Here is a 10454-nt window from a genome sequence, read left to right as displayed (position 1 = left end):
GATGTCATCTGTGGTTGTAACTGGTATTCTGAGCACACCCACCTCTGTGCGAACTAGAGAGACAGAGGCGAACGAATTTTGTCTTCAGTGTTTGTGTTCATTGGTTGGAGGAAGAAAAAGAAAACCAACACGTTTTATAATAATATTTATTTTGTTTATTATATTTGTTAAGTGAATTTAATACTGAGCGGTCCATCCAAGCTTTTGTGTAAGTACCTTTAACAGTAAATAAATATTTTACCTTATTCCCTTTTATCATGTAGGTAGGTGTAGCAATTCGTCATTAAAAGCTGCTGTGAATCATTTATAAATCTACAAAATGATAACAAATCTATACTGATAAAATGTATTAAGTAATTCTCTTTTATCGTTGAAATTAAAATAAACAAAAACACTCAACACATTAGTTAGATACCTAGAAACAATTGCCGGTGTGTTATTGGTAGGTAGGTATGTACCTCCCTGCAAAGCTTCCCTGTTTCCCATTTCAGTCGCTCGTATGCAGTTGTGCATTCAGTGAGAGAGAATAGTGAAATAATTCGCGTCATCTCGATATTGATCTGCGTTCGGTAATGTGAATATCTAGGTGTAGTTGTAGGTACAAACCTTGCATTGATTTTCGGAGTTAGCAGCTAGTCGCGGCCTAGCCTTGAGGATCACGGTGGGTGTACGGTCGTTCCGCGTCGTATACACAAACTTACTCATTTTTAATTCTGACCCAGTACGGTATGTGATTAAAAGCTATGCGATTTTAAAAGATAGACAGTTTGGTACTTGCTTTTAGGATATTTAGCACTCATGATGCGATTGTTTACAAGTTAAAAAAAAATGAGTGGAATGGCTGTTGGAACTGACGTAATTTTCTGCTTGTATTTTGGTAATGGTTTTATAACTGTGTTGGTAGATATCTTCTTGCACTTATTTTTTTCTACTAATATTAACAAAGCGAAATTAAATGATTTAGTCTGTCTGGCTTTTATACTAAATTGAGAATCCGATTCAAATTATATTTGATACACAGATAGTATTCGTAACTAGAGCTCGAGAAACTATGTACCTACCTACCTAAACTACTTTTCGTACGGGTGAGGAAAATATTTCCCTCAGGACTGGGGTGGGCCCTAGCTGTGAAATATTCATAAGTATATCATCTACTTACTGACGTTACATTACTTCGACAATCATCTATGCTGACCCCAAACCCCAACCCACTCCATCTAGAGTCTAGACTAGAGGTACCTACATTGGACATCAACTGGCTAACGAATGAATTTTCTGTTCTTAATTACGTTGAACACGCAATACGCGAATTTTGTGTGATTATGCCTAATTAAATTGATAAGATTTTTCATATTACATAAGTACATATTTTTGGATAAGATAATGTTTTGTTTGAGTGTATTCTCACTTCTAATTTGTAGTTTACAAGCCTAGCTATACTAATTCTACATACACTCCATATTTTTAATTTCCTAGTGACATTTTAAGTCTGTTCGTGTGATCAGCTTTTAAGTACTTTTCTAAAGTATTCACAACAATGTTTCTTTTTTCCAGATTGCCAAGATGATTGTACTGACTGGAAGCAACTTAGGAGAGAGGCAGAGAGAATTGAACGAGAAAGTGAAAGAAGCGGCAGACAAGGATGTAGACTTCGATCAAATCAAAGACACAACAGAGGAGTCTGATGTGGACAAGTTATTTAAAATAGACCTTGCATCCAAATACGGGAACATCGAATACATTATCGAAGTACTTAAATCTGGCGATAGTCTGTACATATCCAGAGCTCTCAAATGTAGCTGGCTTTACGGCGAAGATTTCGCAAAATTCATCAATGCCGATTATCTCCACAAAAATGTCGTGCCATTTCTGTCTAGCAAAATGAAGAAAAAACTCTTAACAGCAATTTCTATGCACGTCAGAAATGAAACAAGGGCTGAAAGCTTTTACAAGTATTGCATGGATAACAAATACACAGGCATTGCTTTAAAATTCCTCAATTTTACCAGTGAGAGCTTTAAGTTAGAAGTGCTAAAAGATGATACAAAATGTAATCGAATGATATCAGACTGTGGAAGTGAATATCTCAAGAACTTCATTGGAGTTTCATTCACTTTAGCAGAAGCGTATGTTGCGACATTTCCTGAAACTGCAAGAATGCCAGCATTCGCAGGACTTAGCTATTTGTATACGGTTTCCGATGACAAATATTTGGATCTGTTGGAAAAATCTGTGGTGTTAAATCCTTACAACACTACCATTTTGGGTTTACGCATTTCTAAAAGCATAATGAAACACCATAAGGATGATAGGGTTCTAAGTAAACCATCACTTTACGTAAGAATTATTCATAAAACTGCGATAGTTAAATACAGTACAGCAGAAGATGCAAAAAAATACGCAGTTGCTGTGCTGCCTGAAAATGTCGAAAATTTTTGGAATCAAAACTATTGCAGCAAATATAAGTTTATTCTTGATAAAATTCAAGATGGGAAATTTGAATTCGTCAAACAGATATTTACAGCTAAGTATCCTGGTGAAGCATTTGAAACTCATTTGAATTTCTATCAGAAGCAGTTCTACAAAATAATGACTACAGAAGAAAAAGAAACTTGGGCTCTTCAACAAATAGCCAGCGGATCAGAGATTCTCGGAATAGGCAAAGATTATAATTGGTACAAGTTCATTAGCTTTGAAAAAGCTTTTGAAGAAATTAAAAAGCTCGTGTTGGTGACTCCGGATTATATTAAACGGGCTGACATGATGCTTATCTTGGTAGATTCTGCAAAAACCCAACGCGATTTAGCAAAACTGCTCAAACATTACTACGAGAGGCATGCTAATGAACAGAAATACATCAAAGAGAACTTCCTCGATAGGGTGATGCAGAATTTTAATGTTTTCGAATTCAATGATGACTGCTGGTCGGCCTGGAACAAATTGTTTTACAACCTCGATGTCTACAGTCTGACAGTCTATAGCAGCAAGAGTGAATACAAAATCATCGCCCTCATATACCATATCATTAATCACATAGATATACCTGAGGCCATAACAACTCACATCAATTCGGAAATGCAATTTTATGCATTAAAATTGAATACAGATAAGCTAAAAAAAGAGGAGGTAGAAATGGTGTTCCAGTATTTATTCGAATTTTATATGACTGAAATCAGGAAATTCGAAAATGTACCTTACAGTGATGATGTAAAGTATCGCTTAAGGAGATATATTCATTTCATCCTAGACCTTTTGGATCAATATGACAGGACTAAACTGGATTGCCCCGAGCTTGTTAACCAGTTTATGAAGAAAGATTGGGATGAATTTAGTTGCCACAGGTTGCTACGTGAGCCTAAAAAATGCCAGGTAACGAGGGTAGATTTGTTACGTCTCTTGAAGAAAGACGCAAGTCTACTTGTTAAACACCTTCCAGAAGTTCAAGACAATATTGATAACTCCTTCAAGTATGATATCAGCACAGTACTGAAGAAACTAAAAATATATTTTTCAAACGACATTGCAAAGGATTACCTCAAGTTTTTTAATGATATATTGGCAGCAGAAGACAGGCTGTGGTTGAAAGAAGCTCATGCTGCAGTACACGGCATTTTTCAACTAGGGGATGAGAATTTGAAAGTTGATTTTATGAAAAAGTATGCCCCAACAGAAGCTGTTATTAACCACAGCGAAATTGACGAGAAGTTGTTACGGATTCAGCAAGCCATATGCTCGCATGCTTGCTACTCGCGCCCTCCTGTGCCCCTGCAAAGTGTGCTAATGTACATCAAAGGAGACTACGTACACTTTTGTTTACCAATGTTCCATTCCTATTTGGCTAACCTGCCACTTCCACTTTGTATTGAATTCGTTGAAGCGATATTGAATACTCCAGTGTCAATCCAAAAACATGGCATACGACTCGCTTTCGAGTGCTTTAGCGAAGAAAACTTAAATACATTAGTATTAAGAGCTTGGAAAAAGACGAAAAACGTATCCCTCAGGTTGATTATTTTCAAAGCGCTTCATGCCAAAATATTGAAAGAATCAAATACTCAGGGAATTTTGTTTGACACATTAAAAACAATTGCGCTGACTCTTGGACAAGATGATGACGATGAGATATTTAGGCTCCTCATTTCCCGTCAATGGCCTGAGCCGATGAAGCTCGAATGCATCGATATTGCTTGGAAAGTGGTGAGCCAATTTCCGCCAAAACAAGCAAACCTCGCCCGCATGCGTCTTGTAATAAATTGCATGTCCAATAACATCAATATAATTCGTTCAGACTCCATTTCTGGTATTATAGACACATTTATGTCAACAGTATTTAAACAGGAAGAGGAAGAAGAAGGAAACGGCAAAAAACAAAGTGCAGAAGCTATCGCCTTAATAGACGCCAAGTGGGAACTTACAGCAACATACATAATAAATATTAAGGACATAAATGATCTTAGTAAAAAAATTGAAGTTGCGAAGCACATATTGAACAAGTGTTTAAGATCACAGGAGTCCGGGGCCCGCCAAAATAGGCAAGACTTGCTTAAAACTTGTATGACATTTGTCAATAATATGGAGTTCAGATGTTATGATCAGGAAATTTCCCGTTATGAAAATGTGAATACCATGATGCAATTTGTACTAAAAACACTGTATGACAGTTTACCACTTGAAGAGATTTATATTGAAATATGGGAGTTACGACTGGGAATGCTAGTTAGAAATGTTTTGATGTCCCATAAGAAGCTCGAAGGTCAGGAACAAATAAACAAGGATGCCATTAAAGTAATTGTCATGTCATTTGCTAAAGAACTTAGCAACTTGATCAAAGAGTTAATTGACACTGGACTATACTTCAATTCATTTTTATCAGACATTCAAAGTAAAATCCTTAATAAAATGAAAACGGTAAAGGTCAAGTTCGATATAAAGATCAAGTTTTGTAATATGATTAGTACATTGTGTTTGGGCCTAATGACGTTTGGAATACCTGAGATGTACTTGCTTGTAGTAAATCTTTTGCCCGACAGTTGTAATCCCGAACTGGACGAAGACTATAGGTCGGTCGTCACCAAGTTATATAACGTTGAAAACAAAGAAATCCGCTGCAATCTGTACCGGAAACTAAACAAATCTGATTATAAAGTTCTTGATATAATTGGACAATAAGTGTTAGAGTTTTAGAACTGTTGTTGTTAGCAAGCTGTTTAAATGTGCATTTATATGTATTATTACACTGTATTATTTAAAACGAGTGTTTTATTTGTCATGCTTTACCAGATATTCCAAGGGTGCAAAAAGGTGTCTGAATAAAACATCTCAATTAAATTTTTATTCTGCGAATTTAATCTGTAATCTACACAAAAATGCAACGTTATCAATATCCCGTATAAAAAATAAGTACAACAACAAATTTAATATCTACGACACGTTACCACAAAATACATAGGTACAGAAGTCAATCTACATACAAAGCGCGTTCGAGTCACGCAGACATAGGTGTCTATGTGTGCGTGTTCACAGACGCGCTGTCTCAAAACAACTCAAAACAGTGCGAGCGCGGCTGCCGCTTTCTTGAGATACGCGCGGCACACACAAGGTAGATAAATGTGCACGCGTTGTGATATCTAACTGTAATTTGATTTTTAATTTTAATAACAAAAGAAAAAGTAATAACAAAAATGTCGTATTGTAACTGTTCAGTGGACGGTTGTTTTAATACAATAATAAACAGTGAACTGTCGTTTTTTAGCCTGCCGGTTGATTCAGAGGGGTAAGTACCTATAGTATGTAATGTACCTACTTATTTTCTTATATTTCGATGGTTCGTTTAATAAACGCAGTAGGTACAATTAGGTGGGCAGGTAAGCCCCGGCGGTCTCTGGCCCAATGCCGTAATAAGTTTTGCTAGTGTCGACCCAGGCGAAGCTGCCAACCTACCCTCAAAGATTATTACTAGGTAGTAGGAGTTAATAATTTTTGTGATCATGGCGAGAGTATGTTGTAAGGTAGACGAAATAAAACCGGTCAAGTGCGAGTCGGACTCGCATTCAAGGTTTCTGTAGGTAGAAGCAAGCTTAGATTAGGGACTGTACCAACCAATTACCTACATACAAAAAAAAATTGTTCGCAAGTAAAGAGGTACTTTGTTTTACATAGTGTTTTATGGTATATACCTCTGAATAACAAAATTATAAATTTGTTTCTGAAAAAGATCGGTATCTCGTTCAAACTAATTTCCGTTGAAAGTGTTTATTAACCTCTTGTACCTATGCCACATCAAATATTTTATTATTATTGGTTTATATTTCATTTTTCCTGTTTTATTTTCAACAATAAATAAATAATTAGATACGAGTACCACTACCACGTTAGTTTTATGCGCATAAAAAAGTTGACAACCCTAGCGCGACCGCCGAGTTTAGGCATGAAAAGTGAAGTACATACATGAGATTGACTTCTGTACCTATGTATTTTGTGACGTTACTATTTAGAATGAAGCTTCTTTACTAGTTAATCAACACCATGTAACATATTGAAAGATTAATATCTACATGAAATAACATATTATTTGGCTTCACCATTTAATATTTAGGAATACGTATTTTTTCATAAACGGTCTGTAGATCTGTATCTCAGTTATGTATTTGATTGGTTGAATTCAATCGTAGCAGCCAAACAAAGTGCTCATAGCCCAAAGACATTCGATTACTCAACAGTATTCCTTGCAGATATTAATCTATCAAATACAACAAATACTTTTTGTACCGCAAGATTTATAAAAATGGAAGTGATAAAGAAGAAAACATTGAGAAGTTTAAAATAGATTTTGATTATGATGTAGTCGTAGAATGTGGCACTGTGAAAATTGAATAGAAGGATGAAATGTAAAAGTGTTACCGAAACGAATAAACTGCAGTGCCGTCGTGTGCGTTCGCGCAGCGGAATGTTGTTGAATTTAAAGATTTTAATTATGCAGATAATTAGTGTAAGACGTCCTATAATTGTGTATGGTAAATAAAAAATTGTGTATGCAGCCATTGTGGAGAAATTCACCAAAAACAGATTCCGCTGGGCGAACGTTGGCGAACGTTGTCCTGGCGGAACTTTTTTAAATCCATAGACTTTAGAAGAAAAGAGATGTGTCCGAAAATTAGTGTGTATTTGTGTATAATTGATTATGTATGAATGAAATCAGTGCATGCATAAACTTCGGAGAAATTCAAGTTTCCGCTACGCGAACGTTTGGCCATTAGCTAGTTTTCATATAAAGCGCTTACATAGAGAGCTGTAGATTTTTACATACGTTGTTTTGAATTTGTTTATATTTGTTTAAAAAACAGGTTTAGAAAAAGTCGTAGGGTTTAAAAGATAAAAATATAAACGTAAAATACACTTATTAGGTCTTAGTTCTTAAAGTATGCAGTTTGGGGTCTAGATTTTCACGTTTACACAAACCTTGTAAGTGTCTCCAACATGTTGCCAAGTATCAATGATGTTCCGTTAGTAATTAAAAAGTTATAGGATATTTTACCATGAACAGATCACTGTTTACAAAGCAGTCGAATATCACGACGTTCTAAAGGAATTGCATGGTAAAATGTATGCCAATAATTAGTTTAATCGTTCAACTATTCACTTGAAAAATTTCACGTCATTAAATTCAGTAATTAAAGAAAGACAATTAAAATATCGAAACCCTACATAGTCCGACCAAGTTCGGATAGCTACAAAAAAGCGGCCGTGTCATTGTCTAAGCAACGTTCTTAACTTGGTAGGTTAGTATTTATTAATATGGTACAGTTGCGTACACAAGCGTTAGGAAAAAATAAAACAATTGTATTTCTGGATTGTAAATATTTTTTTAATAATAATGCCACTATCTTCGATAGAAATAAATCTTCAATTAACAAGTACTTCTCTATTTGAATATCCGTGTACAAAAATACATTTATTATTATTACTTACATAAATTACTTGACTACGTGATTAAAAATAACGTTAATAAACGTTACGTATTTTAACTAAAATGTCGTAGATAGTGGCATTATTACACTCAGCGGCACGGAATTTGGCCCAAACGAATACAAGTAGATATCAGCCCAGGTAGCTGTTGTAAATTCTAATTTCATATGACATATTGTCAGTCCTTTCGTAATTGTTAATTAAAATACAGAAAAATGTGTGTCTGTTTAACTTTTGTAACACTAGAAACAGATTCCGTTGTTGGAACACAAAGCAGAAAGTTAAGTTTAAATTCAGATAGAAATTGCCGAAGTACTAAGCACGTTCCAAAAAAAAATTGTGATGATGATCGTTTTTTGTTTCTCTTTTTTTCACAATTTGATCTGAAAATTACCCTTACTGCAGCTCAAGTTGCTCAAGTAGTGTTGCTTAAATGTCAAGGGCGGAAGCAGCGGAATATGGTTGAAACTTTAAGTGTACCGCGTACAAGTTAAAGATATGCATAGAAAATGTATGACCAGACTGGCCTTTACACAAGAAGACCAGAAAGTGGGGGTGTAAGGTGTCCGTCGGCGCACAACGATCGATTTGTCGTACGTGCAATAATGAGAAATCGGTTTCTCACTGCGTTAGAGATACGCCAGCCTTTGCAAACAGCAAGAGAACTCAACGTCCGTAAGCGCACAATAAGAAGAAGGATGGAGGAACGAGATCTGTGTGCTCGAAGACCAACTCGAGGCCCGGAACTTCTCCCGCACTATCGCATAGCCAGACTTAGATTTGCAAGAGAACATGCAAATTAGACGCATGACCAATGGAGTAAAATTTTATGGGCCCATGAATGCAGAGTCGTCTTAAGAGCTCCAGACGGCCGTGAATGTGAATGGAGAAAGCGCGGAGAATGGTTTCTTCCCACCACTACCAAGCAAACAGTCGGTTTTCATGGTGGGTCCATCTTGGTTTGGCGAGGCATAAGTTCAGAAGCCCGTACTGAATTATTGACTGTCGAAAGTCGTCTGACAACAGTGCGGTATATTGAAGAGATCCTTCAAAATCATGTTTTACCCTGTCAAGGATTCATAGGAAGTGAAGAATTTCGTATAATGCAGGACAATGGTCGACCTCAAGCAGCCCTTTGCGTAACCGATTACTTGTTCGAGGTCGGTATTAAAAAATTGGACTGGCCTGCAAGAAACCCAGCCATGAATCCTGTAGAACATGTCTAGAACATGCTTAAAAGACAGGTCCAAGCAAGTCGTAACCCACCACGGACTCTCAGTGAACTGAAAACCGCGCTGGTAGCTGCCTGAGAGGAGATCTCTCAGGTGGAGACAAAAAACATCATCCAGAGCATGCCAGATCGTATGCAGGCAGTCATCAGATCAAGAGGAAGAAACACCCATGATTACAATTCGATAACTTTCTGTTTTGTTAAAAATTTTGAATTTAAAAAGTTTATGGTAATTATTGCGGTAAAGGACTCTGTTTTCTAACTCAATGAAACTTAATGAAAATCCTCACAATTCTGTTGATTTTTGGTATTTTCTTTTGGAAAATGAGTAAATTAAACAATTTTAAAATAAACATTCTTATTTTTCATTTAAATAATGGTTATAGGGCTCAAATGTGCTTGGGCCAGATTCCGTGCCGCTGAGTGTATTAAAAAAATATTTTTCATTCAAGATATGCAATTGTTTTATTTTTTCCTAACGCGTGTGTACGCAACTGTACCATATTAATAAATATACTAACCTTCCAAGTTAAGAACGTTGCTTAGACATATGGCACGGCCGCTTTTTTGTAGCTATCCGAACTTGGTCGGACTATGTAGGGTTTCGATATTTTAATTGTCTTTCTTTAATTACTGAATTTAATGACGTGAAATTTTGCAAGTGAATAGTTGAACGATTAAACTAATTATTGGCATACATTTTACCATGCAATTCCTTTAGAACGTCGTGATATTCGACTGCTTTGTAAACAGTGATCTGTTCATGGTAAAATATCCTATAACTTTTTAATTACTAACGGAACATCATTGACACTTGGCAACATGTTGGAGACACTTACAAGGTTTGTGTAAACGTGAAAATCTAGACCCCAAACTACATACTTTAAGAACTAAGACCTAATAAGTGTATTTTACGTTTATATTTTTATCTTTTAAACCCTACGACTTTTTCTAAACCTGTTTTTTAAACAAATATAAACAAATTCAAAACAACGTATGTAAAAATCTACAGCTCTCTATGTAAGCGCTTTATATGAAAACGGGTAGTATTTAAACGCAAATCAAAAAATATACTTTTTCTATGCAATAAGATTCCGAATTCCCATCAAAATTACTGATTGCACAGCAAAATATTCAACTCAAAATATCACTAAACACACTACAATTTATTTTCGCAGCGTACAGCGATTTTTCCTTAAGCAAAAGCTTTTTCATTAATGCACAGCTAATAATCTTAATGCACATTATACATGTTAAC

At 35.7% G+C, this 10454-nt stretch overlaps 1 protein-coding gene across 2 annotated transcripts; it reads left to right on the top strand.

The window, feature by feature from the left end:
* The first annotated feature begins 41 nt into the window (after nt 1-41).
* LOC110377288 (uncharacterized) lies at nt 42-5251 on the top strand. Of its 2 annotated transcripts, none has more exons than XM_021336111.3 (2): nt 42-208; nt 1555-5251. In XM_021336111.3, the coding sequence occupies exon 2, from the start codon at nt 1564-1566 to the stop codon at nt 5167-5169; it is 3606 nt and encodes a 1201-aa protein (XP_021191786.3). In that variant the 5' UTR covers nt 42-208; nt 1555-1563; the 3' UTR covers nt 5170-5251. The 2 variants fall into 2 exon arrangements, with proteins under 2 accessions (XP_021191786.3, XP_021191787.3); XM_021336112.3 differs by lacking the exon at nt 42-208 and adding an exon at nt 510-661.
* The last annotated feature ends 5203 nt before the right edge of the window (nt 5252-10454 follow it).

The sequence above is a fragment of the Helicoverpa armigera genome, chromosome 24 (assembly GCF_030705265.1).
Source record: "Helicoverpa armigera isolate CAAS_96S chromosome 24, ASM3070526v1, whole genome shotgun sequence".
Taxonomy (NCBI): domain Eukaryota; kingdom Metazoa; phylum Arthropoda; class Insecta; order Lepidoptera; family Noctuidae; genus Helicoverpa; species Helicoverpa armigera.
This window is presented reverse-complemented; position numbering and strand designations above follow the sequence as displayed.

What these genes read in the sequence shown, in the direction of transcription:
- LOC110377288 (XM_021336111.3), top strand. Translation starts at nt 1,564, where the DNA reads ATGATTGTACTGACTGGAAGCAACTTAGGAGAGAGGCAGAGAGAATTG.